Genomic DNA, 18,157 nt, shown 5'->3' with positions numbered 1-18,157 from the left:
CAGCCTAGACCCGGCACCCGGCGGCCCGGCGGCCGGCCCGCCCCCGAGGGCGCCGGGCGCGGCGGGAGGATGCCGAAGCCGACGCTGCTGCTGCGCGGGGGCTGGGAGCGCGAGCGCAGCCCCGGGGACTCGGAGCTGGGCCGCCAGTTCCGGGACTGGTGCTTGCGCACCTACGGCGACTCGGCCAAAACCAAGACGGTGACACGCAGCAAATACCAGCGGATCGCCGAGGTCCTGCAGGGCGGCGGCGGGACCGGCGCGGGCAGCGGCCCGGCGGCGGGCGAGAAAGGCAAGTTCCAGTTCTGGGTGCGCTCCAAGGGCTTCCGCCTGGGCAGCGGCCGGGAACCCAAGATGGGCCAAGTGGTGTATGTGCCGGTCAAGACAGGCTCGGTGAGTGCGCGCGCGGCGGCCGCGGGCCGGTCCCGCCGCGGGGCTCGGGGTGGGCGGGGGCGGGTTGGGGGTGTGGATGTGTGTCCGAACGTGTGTCCTGAGGTTGTCCGTGGGTCTGGCTTGCCCGAGGCGCACACGTCCCTGCTCACCCGCCCGCCCCGGCCCGCCACGGCAGCGCTCGGGGTTTGGGGCGTCCCTGCCCCCCTCTGCGCCGCTGCCGGGGCTGTGGCCGTGCCGGGCAGGCTGTCCCGGGCTGCTCACCCCAGCATGTTCAGTCCTCCCGTCCCCTCCCCCCGCCAGCAGGCGGCTGCTCCGAAGCCTGAGCTCCCCCCACACACACACACACCCGCCCGCTCGCCCCGGGGCTGCCTGTCCCGGGCGCCTCGCGCTCCCGCCCCCGGGCCGGCTGGGCGGTGTGTGTGTGTGTGTGTGTGTGTGTGTGTGTGTGTGTGCGCGCGCGCGCGCGCGTGTGTGTGTGTGTGTCTGTGTGTAGGGTGGTGCCGCGGAGGGGGGCAGGGGCAGCCACGGGACGGGGAGTCCACTCGCCTTCTCAGCGCCAGGGGAGGGGGCCCGCCCGGGCACTGTCTCCTCGACCCCACCCGAGGCTGGCCCGGGGAGGGGCAGCCCGAGCCGCAGCCTGGCGCAGGAGCAGCCTCCCGCGGGTGGGTGGGGCGCCCCCTCCGCCCCCCGGGCCCCTAGCTCCCCCCTCCCTGGGACGGGGGCGGCCTGACCTATCCATCCCTTCCCCTCCCCCGTCCCCGGGGCTGGCCCGGTCCGGGCGGGGTGGCGTGGGGGAGGGGGCGGGGAACCGCAGCCGCCGGGAGGAGGCGGGTGGCCGGGCGGGGGCGTCCCCTCCGGCCCGGGGCGCCCTGGAGAGGGCGTGCGGCGCGGGCCCCGCGGCTCCCCCGCGGGACCTCATTGTTCTGCAGCGGGTGGGGGCTGGGGGGGGCGGCTGCTCTCGGGGCGCTGCTGAGCTTTGAACTTTTCGTCTCGGAGACCCTCCATTAGTGCGTTCAGCCCTCGGCCCTCCGGCCCCGCGCCGGCCTCCCTCCCTCCCTCGCTCCCCCGCTCCCCCCTCCGTGCTCCTCCCCCGTCCGGCCCGCCCGCCCCGCGCTCAGCCCCGTCCCCGGCCGGAGCGGGCTCTTCACACACAATTGATTCGGTCGTTACGAAAAGTGCACTTGTCCCCTCCCCCTCCCCCTCCGGCGGCCGCCCGGGCCGGGCCCACGGGCTGAGGGGGCCGAGAAGGAGGGGGGCGGGAGCCAGGGAACGGATCCGGAGGCGCCTCCCCCCGCGCCCTGGGGACGGGGCTGCAGGCCGCGGGGAGTGCGGAGCCGTGAGCGCGGAGGGCGGGCGGCCCATCTGCGAGGAGCGCTGATCACCGCGCCGCTGCCTCTGCGGTCGCCAGCAGCCCATCTGCGCCGCCGCCGGCACCGGCCGGACCCAGAGCAGAGGGCTGGGCCGAGGGGCGCGCCGGGGTCGGATTCCCCAAGAGGAAGGCTGGGGCAGTGTCCCACCCCGCGCAAGTCAGGGACCCCCCAACCTAAATCAGTGCTCTCTCCCAAACCTGGGGAGTCTGGATCATTGCCCCCTCCCCTGATGGAGTCCGAGACCCCTTTTCCAGCCCAAATCAGTGCCCGCTTTCTCACAAGGGGAGTATGTGTCGTTGCCTCTCCCCAGCCTAGGTCAGCCCTCCCAGCCCTCCTATTTCCTACCTCCCTCAGTTCTCCCCGATCTTGGGCTAGTGTCCCCAGCATAGGTGTGGTTTTTTGAGGTCAGTGACCCATCAGATGGCTGGCTGGGTCTGTGCCTCCTACCCTGGGTCATTGCCCTGAGAGCTCCAGGTTTCCCTGTTAGTGGCCCCCATCCACCCCGTCCAGGTTATCCTTCCCTAGGGAGCTGGGAGTATTGGCCCAACCTCTTTCTTAGTCTGGAGCAGGAGCCCCCCACTGCACCCGCTCCTGGAGTTCTGGGGTGACCCCCAGACCTGGTAGCTGGCTTACTGGTCGTCTGTGTGGGTGGACCTCTCCTCTAGGGAGTGGGCATCATAAGGCAGTTCCCCTAACCCATTTGCCACAGCTGTCAAGGCAGAGCAAGAGCACATGTGTCCATTCAGGCCACATGCAGAAATTGGGTGCTAGGCCTGGGTCTCACATCCTGTCAGCCCAGCCAGTCTCTTCAGACCCTTCATGAGGCCCACACTGACCTGCCCTGGCAGCAGGGGCCTCATAAGCCTCCACCCTGGCTCCCAGACCAATAATAAGCCCTCCCCAAGGGACCACCTGCCTGGGAGGCAGAGAAAGGGGCCCCAGGCCTCCCTGCCCAGGCTGCCAGGAGGATAACAAACACAACAGACCTGCCCTCCTGTGACAGCCCGCCCATTTGAGCTCTCCACACCCACCTGCCTGGCCTGCTGGTCCCCAGAGAGCCTGTTAGTTACCTGCCACTTGCCCAGCCAACCGGAGCCAGCCACAGGAGATGCCCCTAGTCTTGCCACCCCCATATCTAAGCACCTTCCTGGGGCTCAGTTATTATTTTTCCATTTCCATTTTCCTTTTCACTGATCTAAGAGGAACAAGTCCTGCTGGGAATTCAGGGGCAGCCATGGCTTGTTCCGGGGAGGGGCTGAATGGGACCTTCTTTGAAAGGTGCAAAGGACATCTCCCACTTTCACTCCGCCCCCCCCAAGCACCCACACACATCCAGTTAAAGTTATCATTTCCTCTGGTGGCAGGTAGGAGAGGTCCTGTAGTTTTGTCCTGGGTGGGTTTTGTGAAGGTCATTGGGCCTTAAACCTTTGTCTCAGGCATTTGTTTAGCACCCACAGGCCTTGTGGGGGGCATTGGGGCTTTGCGGGTGGGTTGGACTCTGTGCCTGCTCCTGGAGAACCCAGCTGGTGGGGGAAGTGGGTACTACTGAGGATATGATCAAGAAACCAGGCAGAACAATTTCAGGAAAGTGGGGTATGGGAGTTGGGTCCTCCAGCAGCTGAACATGGGCCCCCTGCGTGGGCTCGGTCCTAAGGGTGGCCATGGTGTGTCATCTCTCTTCTATGTTGCTGCCCCCTCCCTGGGCCCCCTTTCCTCCTCCCACAGCCATATGCGGTGCTGTGGTTGGGGCCCTTCCCGAGTCCTGGCCAGCAGCAGGTCGATGATCTGACACCACTTGTCCTGTCCCATCTGGCCCTGAGCTTTTCTGGGTGTGTGTGACAAAGGCTTAATCTGTCCGGACGGGCCCAGGGCGGAGAGGAGGGCAAGGGGAATTACACTCTGCAGGGGCCTCCTGCAGCTGGGGCCCTGGTGGGGGCGGGGCAGGGCGGGGGTCGAGCAGCAGAAGCCTGGGCGTGGGGGGAGAGGCAAGTTGGTCTTCAGTTTGCAGGTTGTCACAGGAAATAGAAGTGGAGGCGGAGGACTGAGGGGAGGAGGGCGGAGTCCTCCACACTGGGCACGGGGCGCTCTTGGGGATAAGATCTTTTTATGACAAGAGCCAGCTAGGCCTCCTGGCTGAGCAAAGCCTGGGTAGGATTTATTATTTCTTGAGTTTGGCCTGCTCCGGCCTCCGTGGGCTGCCAAGCAGGGGAAGCAAACCCCTTAGAGGCAAGACCCTCTGATTCCGTTCCAGCTTCAGCCACAAAGTGAACCAACCCCTTTCCTTTTCCTCTGGCCTCTCAGAGCTGTGCAAGGGGCTCAGGTTATGTCTGGGGCAGGGCCCTGGACCATCTGTCAACTCCCTGGACCAGAAAGCCCCCAAGCTTCTTGGAGATAGATGTTCTCAGCCCAACTCTGCCATCTTCCAGATGGAATAACTGAGGCTTTGGGAGAGGAAGTGTCCATTGGTAGGGAGTCAGGACTGGAATGCAGATGTCTGTGCTTCACTGTGGCTTCTCCATGGCCCATCACATGCCAGGATCCCCCCATTAGAGCACCATTTCCCCAGGGGAAATACCGGATTGCCAAACTCCACTCTCAACACCAGGCTTTTTTTGAGCTGGACCCCAGGTGTTCCGCTGGCCAAATTGACTAATGGTGGTCTTTTCCCAGTTTGCAGACAACGTTCATTTAGTGGAGAGCATTTTCACAGTCCTCAGTCTTTTTCCCCAGAGCTTTTGTGTAAACCTTTGGCACCTGCGGCCGCTGGTCTAGGCGGGAAATGGCCTCTGACTTAGCACAGTGTAATATATGTTGTGACCTTCCGTTGAATGCCTCAATATTTCCTGCTTTTCTCCAAATTATCACTACAGTGACGCTTTCTGAGTTAACTGTTGTGTGCATGTCACTGTGCTGAGATGCTGATACCACTGACTTTTCGAGTTCTCACAGCTGCCCAGTTCAGTGCTGTTATTATTATTGCCATCCTTCAGATGAGTAAACTGAGGCTTAAGGAGGCTCAGAATTTCCCTAAGGGCACCACTGATGGGGACAGGCCCTGAGCTTGGGTACTGCCTGCGCACATGTCCATTCTGACCCTGTCAGAGATGTCTTGCAGCTTGATCCAATTTGAAAGCCTAGGTCCTTCATGACAAGCTTTCAGTTGATTACACCTTAATCTGAATTAGTTTAGAAGAATCCCTCTGGTCAACATGTCTGTAATCACAGACTGGTGCTTGAGGCAGGATTGGCTCCCTGTAAGGTGTCTGGGAGCTTTCTTGGGGCTCACAAGGACAGATATGGAGTAAGGAGAAGGGAGGAGGCCTCTGTTGTCCTCGGTCCTGGGGGACGTTGGGAAGAAAGTTGACCATGAGGTCTGGCATGGGCTCCATTTGAATTTCTCATGGCAGAAGTGGGCTATTTTATCAAGTAAGCCTCAGTGATCCCCGTGAATGTGGTCTTGGGGACTCTGGGGGACTGCATTTTGGAGGCTGGGTGGTGTTGGAGGATCAGGCTCTGCCTTTCTGGGACCTCCCTTCTGGGTCCTGGGTCACTGTCTGCTCCGGGGTGGGGGCAGCCTGCCCCCTTCTCCTTTGAGTCAGACCTGGAATGAACATCCTCTCCTTTGTACCTCCTACAGGTTGCCTTCCCATCCCTGAATGTCTAGGAGTCAGGAAGCCCACCCTAAAAATGCTGCTGGGAGGGCTGGGGATTAGGGAGCCTATGGCTGGGGCTGCCCAGAGACAACATAACCCAGCCTCAGGCTAACCTGGGCTTTTCCAAGCCAGCTCTTAACCTTGAAGGTGGTGGGATTGAGTGCTGTGCATGTATGCATGAGCTCATGAGTAGAGCATGTGTGTGCACGTGTGGCTGTGTGCATGTGTGTGTGCAGGCAGAAATGCGACTGTGTGGGTGTGGGTGTGCATGTGCCTGTCCATGTGCGGGCTGAGGATTCTGCATGCCTGGGGCAGTGTGTGTGTGTGTGTGTGTGTGTACATGTGTACAGGTGGAGGGGAGATTGCATGCTTGTGGATGTGTGTGATTGAGCGTCTGTGTTGACAGATGTGCAAGCACCTGGGGTGTGGGCACTGGCAGACCACGAGTGTGACTGTGTGTGCATGCATACATGTTCAGGATCCTATAGAAAAGACCTTGTCAGTCTGGCAGTGCCGTGTTGGCAGGGGTGTCCTTCATCATAACTGAGCCAGCCTGAGCGGCTGCTCTGGCCTTTGTGGCCCCTGGGGTCTCAGCAGCTGCTGAAGCCAAGTATGAGGGAGGGAGTGGACATATAGAGGTAGCGCCATGTCCCTGTCCCCACAGTTTCCAGCCTTCTTCTCCTCCCTGCTCCTTGCCCTATAAGGATAAAAGGACAAAGCTTATGACCTTTGCCATGGTGGCACTTTGTAAGCCCAAAGCCAGGCATCATGGGGAGCAGGATGGATCCTTTTGGGAGAGGGGGCTCTGAACTTGGAGGGGCCCAGGACCTATGGGACCCCAACCAACTCAAGCCACTTCCTTGCATGTGACCTAGGTAAGAAGTAGCCTCCTTGACCTCTCCAAGTCTCAGTTTCCTCATCTGGAAAACAGGCTCCAAAGCCCCACTTCCAGGAGGCTTGGCAAACTTTGGAAAAGGCTCTGCTGTCATTTGAAAGGTCATTCTGCTTACTTGTGTCAGAGCAAGCCTGGCCCCTGGACCCCAAAGCAGGAGAGAGAGCAGAATCAAGGTGGGCAGCTTATTAGAACAAGGACTCCTGAGTCTGCTTTCTGCCCCTGGCCTGGCCTGACATAGAGGGGAAGTGCAGGGCTTGGGGTTTCAAGCCAAGGGACCCTGGGTTCAAGTCCCAGCTCTGCCCTTTTACCAGTTTGGCCTTAGTTTTTTATCTGTAAAATTGATCTGATAATCCTGTCTCCTTCATAGAACAGGTGTAAAGGATTGGTGTGAAGATGAATGTATTAATGCATGTAGAGCCTGAAGAATGTAGCAAGTCCTAGGAAGTGTTAGCTGCTATGTGATCTCACTGAGCCTCAGTTTTGTCATCTGGAAAATGGGGGTGGTGATGAAAGATGTCATGGATATTAAATGGGACAGTGGAAATAAAGTACCCAGCCAAGCTCCACCACAGTGGGTGGGCAGCAGCTATTAGTTCCCTAGAGATTGTGTCTGTGTCATTTTTCTATCTCCAGAGCCATTGGGAGCCTGGTTTATGTTGTATCGAATAGCATGGAACGCCAGAAAAGTCTTGGTGAAAAACATAGGGGTGACATGAGCCCCCAGAGTTGGGAACATGAAGGCTCAGGGCCTCTGTCTGCCATGGCTGGTTCCTGCCCTGGTCTAAGCCTCAGTTTCCCTAGTTATCAAAAAGGTTTTTTTTGTTTTTTGTTTTTTTTTTTTTAGCTGAGCCATCCTGCTACCTGTTGGCAGCTCAGGGGCTGCTCAGCTCGGGCTGGACTCGAACTGCTGTTGATCAGAGCTCAAACTCTTGAGCGAGCTCTTAACCAACTGAGCCACTCGGCCGGCCCTCCTAGTTATCACACAGGGAAGGCTCTTGTGGTCCCTCCTGCCTTCGAATCCCTCCCTGGTGCTGGGGGTGCCAGTTCCCAGAGGCCAGGGTACTAGAGGGAATAGGGTTGGGGCTTTACCAAGTTTTGTGTGTACTCATCAGGTAGGAAGGTAGAAGGCTTAGTCTCCCAGAAGCATCTCACACATACCCCCGTTCCACCCCTGCCCTAGTCCCTGGCCACGAACCTGAGTTCTGGGTTCTGGGATCTTACAGAGAACACAATGAGGCTGCTGTGATGACTGCGTCCCTCTGGCAAGGATCTGAGCACAACTCCCATGTTTTCAAGCCTCTGCCATACACCAGACACTTTATTTCATTTAATCGACCCTGGATTCTGTGAGGTAGATGAGAACCAGGCATCAGAGAGGCCAGGGAACCTCTCTGAGTCTGCCTGTGAGCAAGTGGCAGGGCATGGGTTCCATGGCTGTCCGACCCTCTGAGCCCCTGGGTGTGGAGGCAGGGGTCCACAGGTGTGGCCCTCCCACCTCTCCTCCTCAGGCTCATGGTGTCCTCTCATCTAAGTGCACTCCACAAAAGCTTCCCGGAGCTGCAGACAGCCCTCCCACTGGCCCAGACCCAGCCTGGTGGGAGACAGATGCCACTCCTCCCCCACACCCCTTCCCTTCTCATCTCAACTACAGCTACAGGCCTGACCAGGCCTGGGCAGGCTGTGGGGATTGGGGAGAGGGGGAAGTTGGGAGGCTGGCCTGTCCTCTCCCCACAAGGTCATTGACCCCCCCGCCCAGCATCCAATCCTCTTGGCCACCCCAGGACATTGGGCTTCTCAATGGCAGATGGGGAAACTAAGGTTGAGAGTGGAAGGAACTCGCTCAAGGTCCCACGGAGAATCAGCGCTGGGTGTGAACCCATCTGGGTCCAAAGCCCAGAGGGTCCTTCATTCATTCATCCATTCATTCACTTGCTCACTCATTTGCTCCTCCCACTGTCCTCCCCATTCCAGCAGCTCCATCCTGCCCTTGCCCGGGCCACACCTGGAGTCATTATTGATTCCTTTTTCTTACCACCTCCCCTCCCCATCCAACCCATTTACAAATCCTTTTGGCTCTACCTTCAAAATACATCTCAGGTTTTACCTTCTCACTACCTCCACTGCCACTAGCCTTGTTCAAGCCTAGAGGTGCATCCACCTACCTACTAGGTTCCTTGTGTTCACTCTGGCCGCCAGAGAAAACTTTGCAAAAAGCAAGTCAGATTCTCTCCCTCTTCTGCTCAGAAGCCTCCAAGGCTCCTATCTCACTCAAAGCAAAAACCAGAGTCTTTTCTGAAACCTGCAAGGCTCTGCATGATCCGGTCCCGGCTGCCTTGCTGTCCTCACCTCCCTCCACTTTTCCCTTGTTCATTCAGGCTCAGCCGCACGGGCCCCCTTGCTATACCCTCCTTGCTATCCCACAAACCACCAAACACAAGCCAGCCCCATGGTCCTTGTACTGGCAGTTCTCCCAGCTCAGAACACTCTTCCTCCAGATCTCTACATGGCTGGCTCCCTCTCCTCTTTCAGGTTTTTGCCCAAATGTCACCTCGTCCCTGATTACCAAGTCAGAACTGCCTTAGGCCCCTTGAACCCTCTCCCCGCACTCCTTTCTATTTAATTTTTCTCTATAGTCCTTATCACCTCTTGACATTCTCTCTCTCTCTCTCTCTTTCTCTCTCTCCCTCTCTCTCTCTCTCTCTCTCTCTCCCCCCCCCCCCCACACACACACACACACACACACACCCTGGGGGTGCCAAAGCAATGTATACAAGTGGACACTGGTCAACATTGCTCAAGCAGTAGTTCACCGTCATCAGAAGTGTCTGGATGCTGATGGTCACCACTTTGAGCACCTCTTGTAATTGCAGACGTCAAATGTGATTTGTATTCATCTTTTGTTATGGGCATATATTGAGTATTACAATTTTAATACAGTTTTCCTTTCTTAAAATGTGTATATGTGTTTCGACACCCTCTGTATATATTAATTAATTAATTAATTAATTAACTTATTTATTTTCACTAGTTTATATGTTTAGTATCTGTCTCCCTGCAAGGCTATGAACTCTACTGGGGCAGATGTGTCTGTTTTGTTCACTGCTATATCCCCAGGGCCCAGAATAGCCCCTGCCCCTACGGGGCTCCCCACTGCGGGATGGGGGTGGTGGTGCAGGGCGGGCAGGTGGAGTGGGAGAAGGAACAACAATGACAGCAGCTGTCTGAGAGCAGGAGTCTGAGAACCACCCATCCAGTTCTGTACTCCAAGGACCTCAGGAGCCCCAGGGGCCCAGACCCATCCTCCTGCCCTAAGGTGTCCAGGGAGTCCTCAGGAAGGCGACATTTGAGCTGGACCTTGAGGGGGTAAAACAGATTTTTCAGCAAGAGCAGAATAGGGGGGAAGCTCGTGGCAGGGAGTGGGACTAGGAACAAGGGCTGAGAGGCGGGACAGGCTTAGGCGGGGCCAGGGCCCACTGTGTGATGGTGACGGGCGACTTTCCTGGAGAAGCCTGTTCTGCAGAATATTTCTAATGGGGTGGGGGTGGGTAACTGGTTAAATCAGCTTGAGAACTGCTGTGGGTTATGGAGGGGATGAGCTGGTAAAATTGGGGCCAAATGGAGGAGAAAAATCTGGAAAGCCACTCAGAGGAGCTAGTGCGTCACCATCAAGGAGCGCAAGGAGTCCGCAGGAGGGGTTTTTAGTAGAGGGGAGATAAGGTCAGATTTGGGTTTTAGAAGGAACCCTCGAAATGCTGTGGCAAGAAGATGTGTTCCAGAGAAGGAGAAATAGTAGGCTGAGAAATAGGTGCCGAGAGAGAAGGCCAGAACCGGAAGCTGGTGGCAGAGGTGGGATTCCAATGCAGGTCTGTTGTTGGCCACGTTACTTACCCTCTGGCCCTCCCGACTGTCGCTCTACCCAGGAGAGCCCTGTCACCCGGGCAGACTCATTTCCACATCCCCATGAAAATGACAATCCCGCTGTTGACGAATTTCACATGATTCTCTGGCCTGGGATACAGAGGAGGGACTGATGTCCTTGTAGGACGAGAAGTTGAGTGGCTGGGACTGGGTAACATGAAGAGGGGCTCAAGGCTCATAGTTGACGCCGTATTGTTGGATGGAAGGAGGGAAGTTTAGGACACCAGAAATGTAGGCAGCTGCACAGATCTGGGCTGAAGGCACACGGGCAGCGTCCAGTGGGCAGAATCCAAGAGCCGTCCTCTGCACTGGTAGTTGTGGCTTTGGAGGGTCTGGAGGAGACTTGGTGTCTCAGGCCTCGGTGGGACCAGCTCGGGAATCACCATGTTCACGAGGGGGCGGGGGGCCTTCCCAGCTTGGAGCCTTCCCCGCCCGGGATCCGATGCAGGCTCCAGGGAGGCCTTTGCCTGGGTGGATGACTCATCGTTTTCTCGGCATCCTTGGGCTGAGGAAATGTTCAAGGAGACATGGGGCCCTTCCTTTGGCAGGCCAGTCCCTGACTGGATGTTGGCGGGGAGAGAAAAACGCACTTGGGCCTTGGGCCTTGTCTGAGAGCATCTCAAGGGCGGGTCTCCAAGAGCCCCTGGCTTCCACAATCTTGCATAGTCTTCAACCACTCTGGGAGGCCATTATGACCCCAGTCTACAGGTTAGCAAACCAAGGCACAGCCTCTGCTGGGCACCCAGCTAAGGAACCACGTGGTGCTTCGGTTTCTTCATCTGAAAAATGGGTCTGATGATTGTCCCTCCCCTACAGGGCTGTTGGAAAAACCAAAGGAGGGAATCGTGTGAAATGCTTAAACAGTGGGATTGTCATTTTCATGGGGATGTGGAGTGGGGTCTGCCCAGGTGAGAGGGACTCTGCCAGGTAGAGCAAACATAGAGAAGGCTGGAAGGTAACATGGCCAACAACAGACCTGCGTTTGGATCCTAGCTTTGCCGTCGGTTTCTGGTTCTGGGCAAATGGCTTGCCTGTTCTGATCCCCTGGCATCTTTTGTCTAAGTGCGTGATAACCCACACCCTGTGGGGTGGCTGGGAAGATGGCATAAAACCAAGTCAGCCAGGCAGGCCACAGAGTCGGGGCTGTTGCTCCATCTCAGGGTCCCTTAGAGGACCACCCCTTCCCACTGCAAAGATCCCCACACCAGACAGCTGTTAGTCTCCCAAGGGTGGTTAGGAGGCCCTTTGTGGGGTGATAGGAAAACCTTGGCCAAGGTGGGGAGTGGTGGGGAGGCAGTTCAGGAGTTCAGGCTGGGAAGCTCTGTGGGGTTGGGGCCTCCCTGGGAGAGCTGGAGGCTGGGACAGGAGCCAGCTGAGGGCAAAGTATTTTATGTTGACTGGGAGGCCCCTGCAGGTCAGCAGAGCAGTGGGGAGTGTGGAGGCAGCGGCTGGGTCCAGACTCTGCCACTTACTGATGTACCACCTTGGGCAAATCTCTTCTCTTCTCTGAGCCTTAGTTTCCGCGTCTGTAAAATGGGGTTATAATAGCTGTGGCTTCACATATATCCTCCTGCTGCTCTATATTCTTTCTCTATATTTTTATATATAGGAGCATCTGAACCAGGGTGTGGACATAGTCAAGTCCTCAATAAAAGGAAGCTATAATTAGGATTATGATTGTGATCGAATCAATAACCCTAGAATCTGTGATGAGGCCATGTGGAACAGTGCTGCTGAGTTGGGCTTAGCAGTCAGACCGGCCCCAGGTTTGAACTGAGCTCTACGACTTACTAGCTGGGCGACCTTGAAACATGTCGCTGCCCCCACCCCGAGCTTCAGTTTCTTTCTCTGTAAAGTGGGCCCAGTAGTATTTCCCATCACACAGGGTTGCTATGGGGAGGTGAAGAGAAACTCCATGTCAAGTGCTTAGCACAGGAAACAGGAGTGTTCTCTATTTGTGCCCGTGCTGTGGCCAGTGTCAGGCCTGGGGGTGTGGAGTCTGGGCAGTGCTAGGGGACACCGGAGCAGAGAATTACAGTAGGGGCAGGGGACAGAGGTAGAAGAGAATGAAGGAGGGGTATGTGCAGGAGAACTGGAGGGGAGGGCTTCCAGAAGGAGAGGTGGTCAACTGGGTCTGCTCCAAATGATTAACAGGCCCCCACCCCCCAGATCTGGAGGCGAGAATGCCTTGATGGAAGCCAGAGGGCAGAGGGAAGGCCCTGAGCCAAAGCAGGTGGGGAAGGAGGGGTCAGAAGTCCTGCTGGTGCAATCAGAAGTTGGCTGTCAGGAAAAGAGGGCAAGAGGGGAGGTGGGCTTCCCAGAGACCAGGCTGCCCATTATGGGACTAAGAGTGGACATGCTCCCTGGAGTAGGGAGCCCGGGTTCAATTCCTGCCTCACCAACTAGCTGTGCAACGTTGGACTCATCTCTACCTCTCTGAGCCTCCATTTCCACATCTGTAAAATAGGGATAGTCATATTAACTACCTTTCAGGGTTGTTGTGGGGATAATCGGAGATACATAAAGGACTCAGTCAATGCCTACTACCAAGTCAAAACAATGACAGTCATGACGCAGCTCGTATTTGTTGAATGCTTATGGAGTGCCAAGTGCTCGGCTAAGTACTTTATGCCCATGACTCCATGCGATCGTCCAAACATGGTTACCATTACGATCCTCATCTTGCTGATGGCGGGGGTGAAGGCTCAAGGAGGGTAAGTAACATGCCGGAGGTCACACAGCTCCTAAGAGCCAGAGCAGGGACTTGAGCTTGTGCAGTGGAGAAGTGGGTCCTCAGCTCCCTAAATCACCCAGCCTCTTACCAACAAGGCTCGGATCCTGGGGTGCCCTTTGGTGTTCCATGGGCTTGGACAATGGTTCTTCCCAGGATGGGGAGGCAGGCGTGAGTCTGTCTGGCAGAGTCAATCGACTGGTGGGGGTTGACCCTCAGGTCACCGAGGGATTCTGTGGGTCCGGGAGGACCAGGGAGTGGCATGGAGCCCGTGGCCAGCCTGTCAGCCAGTCAGCCAACATGCCCCACTTCAGCTGAGATAGGAGGAGCCCGTGCCCACCTGCATGAGACCAGACTCAGCCTTACATCCAAGCCACAGCCAGCTGCCAACAATTTCAAAAGGAGATGGGTGGCCAGTGCCCACTCTGGGTGGCACTGATGGGGATCAGGGCAGGGAGAGAATTCCAAGGAAGCTGGGGAGGAAGTAGGGAGAGCTCTTAATGAGGAGGTGAGCCATGAAATGGGAGAAGAGGGGATAAGGCCTCCCAGGCGGGGGCAAAGGAGCACAACAGAGGTTTGTTTTCAAGGTAACACACACCTATGACTTAATGTCACCACAGTCACAAAATAGCAGCCCCCAAGGGGACGAGGAGTGCCTAGCCCACCCCATCCCCCTTCATCTAGTTCCTCTGCCAGAGGGGCTCAGCCCTTTATGTGTCAGTCCCTCCCTGATATACACGGCCCTGGTGCTGGGCTGCCGGAGTTTGAATCCTAAATCCTCCATATACTTGCTGTGTGATTTGGGCAACTTGCTCAACCTCTCTGTGCCTCCGTTTCTGCATTTCGAAAGTGGCAGTAATGATAGGATCTGCTTCCCTGGACTGTGGTGAGAATCAAGGCTTCCAAAATCTAGCAGAGGCCAGGGCCTGTGGTTGAATGCTCCGTGAGCACTGGCCGTTGTTACAGTATCAACGTGATGTTATTAATATCACAATGATATTATTATTGTGATTCCTACTGTGCATGTGTAGCTACCTATGTGTCCAGCTCCCCTTGCCGGTCCCGAAGCTCAATTTTTGTAGCTTCTGCCCTTTTAGGCCACAGGCAGAGGTGAGAGGTCAACCTGGAGGTCGGCCCAGTGGCCCTAGATCTTGAGACAGGCCTCTGGCACGGAGGAGTTTTCTGTCATTGGCTGGGCTCCAGGAATTAGCCACTGCCTTGTCCAGGGCTCATGATGTAAGGACTCAATCCACTGCCCCTGAGCTGGGACACAGGGTGGTGGTGGGGACAGGAGGGATGAGGGGGCTGTGGAGAGAGAGCTGTTGGCCAGGTCCCAGAAGATGGGGTTTCAAGGCCCTCCTCTGCCACTTCTCAGCCCTACTGTTCTTGAAAAAGTTCCCAGCTCCTGGCCTTGGCGTCCTTATCAGGAAGGTGGTACCAGGCTGCAGTGAGAAGCCAAGGCAATGCCTCAGATGTAATGCAGCCCTGGGGTTGTTCATCAGGGACCCCACCTGCAGGTCCATGCCCTCAGGGGATTCACAATTGAGTTGATGGTGTCATTGATAAGATTCCAGTTTGGAAGGGATTAAAGTGTAGCTGAGAAGAAGCAGCCCTGGGTTCAAATCCTGGCTGTGCTGCTTAGAAATCTTGGGGAAATGAATTAACCTCTCCGGGCCTCAGTTTCCTCCTCTGTAAATTGGACGTCGTAATAGAATCTGCCATGCAGGGTTGTTGGACACAGGGAAGAGACCGAGCCTGAGGCCTGGCTCATGGTGAGACTCTGTGTGATTTGGGCAACTTGCTCAACCTCTCTGTGCCTCCGTTTCTGCATTTCGAAAGTGGCAGTAATGATAGGACCTGCTTCCCTGGACTGTGGTGAGAATCAAGGCTCCCAAAGTCTAGCAGAGGCCAGGGCCTGTGATTGAATGCTCAGTGAGCACTGGCCGTTGTTACAGTATCAACATTGTAATTATTTTAAGGCACTCAGATTAACATAAGAAACCATCAACAAACAATGCAGGGCTGCAGGCCATCCATTCATTCACGGATTCATTCAGCAAACTTTGATTGTTTGGAACCTGTGTACCAGGTTCTGTTCATTCATGCCACGGAGATTTATTGAGCACCTACTATGTGCCGGGAGTGGTGACTAGGACAGACTTGATCTCTGCCCTCCCAGAGCTGGAAGTCCTATGTATCCTCACTGGCTGGTGGTCAGGGTAGCCTAGGGCCTGGTGTGCCGTCCAGCTGGTTAGCTCAGGCAGTGGGCCCCTATCCAGTTGTGACAGGCTTGCTGAGCTTAAGGGGGCCACTTCTGCCCAGCGTTCCCAAGCTAGCTCTGCTGCCCCCATGTCCAGTTCAGAATCCCAGCGAAGTAGAAACTCTGGGTGTACGGGGAGTACAGGGCCTTTTCCATCACTCTCCTCCCACCCCCGTTCTTGTCACCTCCTCCTCAGCAATAGCACTCATTGTCCTTCCTCCTACTCCCTCCCTTCTTCACGTTGCTGCCAAGTGCTGTGTTAGAATGTAAACCTGACCGTGTTCCGTCTCTTCTCGAAACCGTCTTGTGGGTCCCATCACCCTCCGAGCAAAAGCCACCAAGGCCCATGAGGCCCAGCTCTGGCCCCTGTCTCCACCTTCTGAGCACTTACTCACTGCCCTTCGGCCACACCAGCTTCCAGGCTGTCTCCCCCAGCCCATCCTGGGCCCTGGTTGAAATGTCACCTCCTCAGTAAGGCTTTCCCTGACTGCCTTTTCCAAACGCCCTTTGTCTCCCATTACTCTCAAGTCCCTTACTCCAACTTCGGAGACCTTATGACAAACACCGTGATGTTGTGTGTGTGTGCCTCTTGGGCTCTGTGAGGACAGGGATATTTGCCATCTTGCTCACGGCTGTTCCATGGCTGGCATGCAGTAAGTATGTATTCAATGACTGCCTTCAGCCTTGTCATTCTCCTCTTCGTGCCTCAGTTTTCTCCTTGCAAAATGGAGGATCAGAGCTGTTATGGGGCCAACACGAAGGCTGGCATGATGGCCAGGGTCCCGTCAAGTGCTGTCTGACCCGCCCAACAATCAGGCATCTCCAGGGCTGAGAGAGCCAGAGGGGGCTGGCAAGTCAGCAGGTGGTCACGAAGGCTCCAAGCCTAATGCAGAAGCATTTGGACTCACTCCTGGCCATGTTGGGAAGCCCAGGCAGGTCAGGGACACAACTGTAGGAAAAGGGGAAGAGAAGCTGGCTTGAAGGGAGCCTTGGGGCTGGGGAGACACAGCTGGGTGATCCTTTAATGGGGCCCCAGAAAGCCAGATCTCAGGCAGTGAGAGCTACTGAGTATTACAGAGCAAGAAAACAGAGGGAAGAACGCATTTAGGGATCTGAGTCTGGTTTATTGTGTGCAGAGCAGAGATTGGGGTCTGAGGCCCAGGGAGGCTTTGGGTTCTGGGGGACAACAGCTCAAATGGGGGCAGAAGCTAGAGAAATGAGGTGGAGGGGGCAAGGGGGCTGAAGGAATGAATCAAACAGTCTCCTCATCCTCATGTCAGCTGCTTTGTTCTCCATAAAAGCCTCCTCCTCTTTCATTCATCCATTCACTCATTTATTCATTCAGCAACTTAGAGAGAGCCTCCTGGGGTGCAGTGGTGAGCCCCACAAATGTGAGGTGTGGGGAGTGCAGGGCCTTTTCCATCATGTAGGGCAGAGCTCAGGATGCATTGTGGGGGACAGATGATACAGGACATGGTGATGGTGGTGATGGTGATGGTGGTAATTATGGTAGTGATAGTGACAGTAACTGTGATGATGGTGTTGATGACAGTGAGTGACGATGGTGGTAATGGTGGTGATGATGGTGGTGGCAGTGGTTGTGATGGTGATGTTAGTGAAAGTGATGGTAGCAATGGTGATGATCATGATGGTGGTAATGGTGATGGTGGTGGTGGTGATGGTGGTAGTAATGGTGATGATGGTGGTGGTGGTGGTAGTGGTTGTGATGGTGATGATGATGGTGTGATGATGGTGGTGGTGATGGTGATGATGATGGTGTGATGATGGTGGTGGTGATGGTGATGATGGTGATAGTGATGGTGGTGGTAATGGTGATGATCATGGTGGTAATGGTGATGATAGTGATGGTGGTAATGGTAATGATGATGGTGGCGGTGGGAACGATGATAGTGGTGATGGTGGTCATGGTGGTGGTCATGGTGGTGGTCATGGTGGTGATGGTGGTGTGTCAGCTCACGTTTATTTAGTACTCACTAGGTGCCGGCCTGCTCTAAGTGCTTCCTGTGTGTTTGCACACTGGGCTCCTGCAACAATCCTGTGAGCCACTGAGGTCTTACGCAACTTACCCGAGGCCCCCTGTGAGCAAAGGGCGGCACCCGGATATGAGCCCAGGCAGGCTGACTGACCAGCAGCTGCTCTCAGCTATGGCCACCTGCCACTTCCAGCTGCAGCTCTCTCCCTCAGGCACAGGCAGGTCCCCTCCTTACCTCCTGGACCCAGCACAGGGGCAAGTGCATGAGTCTGATTTGCCTGAGCAGGGCTTGAGGTTTGGCGTTGCCCCAGCAAGCTTGAGCAAATGGTACGCTTGCTCTTCTGCCCTCAGCACCTCATCTGTGAGACGGAAGAACTGTCCTCCAGGGAGGCCACCAGAAAGGCAAGGAACCATCACCCACACCGTGGCAGTTGATGTTTCCAGGGGGAGATCCCATTTTCTAAATCAGGAGGCAAGAAAGAAAAGAAGGTTCTATTCTAAGCCTTGCCTCTGGGATCTGGGAGGGGGAGGGTGCAGGCAGGAAGCCAGGGTCTCCTGGATGGACACACTGTACAAACCCCCTTTGATGCTTCCCCTACACAGGCCCCTGGGAGGGGGCTGTCCTTCTCCCACTCACTGCTGACTCCTATGTCTCTGGGGAGAGGAGGGATGAAGGAGCCAGGCACCTGTACCCGCAGTTCTAGCAAACCCAAGCCAACCCTGTGCCAGTGAAGAAAGGGAACAGAAAGTGGGGGTCAGGAGCAGAAGGACTGGACATAAATACTGTCCCTGGGCTCCCTGTGTGTTCTGGGGCCCACGACTTTTCCTCTCTGGGTCTCAGTTTTGTTCAGTTGTTCAAGTATTGACAGAGTGCCTGCTCTGTGGAGACACACATGAAAATCTCTACCCTCGATGAGCTGACAATCTAGTGGGGGCTGACACTACAT

At 56.1% G+C, this 18,157-nt stretch overlaps 1 protein-coding gene across 3 annotated transcripts in view; it reads left to right on the top strand.

Moving 5' to 3' along the window:
- Window positions 1-6: 6 nt before the first annotated feature.
- NOL4L (nucleolar protein 4 like) overlaps window positions 7-18,157 on the top strand; it is a 130,066-nt gene continuing 111,915 nt past the window's right edge. For all 3 annotated transcript variants that reach the window (XM_019645797.1, XM_019645795.1, XM_019645798.1), the window contains exon 1: window positions 7-390. In XM_019645797.1, coding sequence (XP_019501342.1) covers window positions 70-390 — 321 coding nt within the window. In that variant the 5' untranslated portion in view covers window positions 7-69. The remainder of the gene's footprint in view (window positions 391-18,157) is intronic.

The sequence above is a fragment of the Hipposideros armiger genome, unplaced genomic scaffold (genome assembly GCF_001890085.2).
Source record: "Hipposideros armiger isolate ML-2016 unplaced genomic scaffold, ASM189008v1 scaffold_94, whole genome shotgun sequence".
Lineage (NCBI taxonomy): Eukaryota > Metazoa > Chordata > Mammalia > Chiroptera > Hipposideridae > Hipposideros > Hipposideros armiger.
The sequence above is the reverse complement of the archived record's forward strand: the minus strand, read 5'-3'. Positions and strand labels throughout refer to the sequence as shown.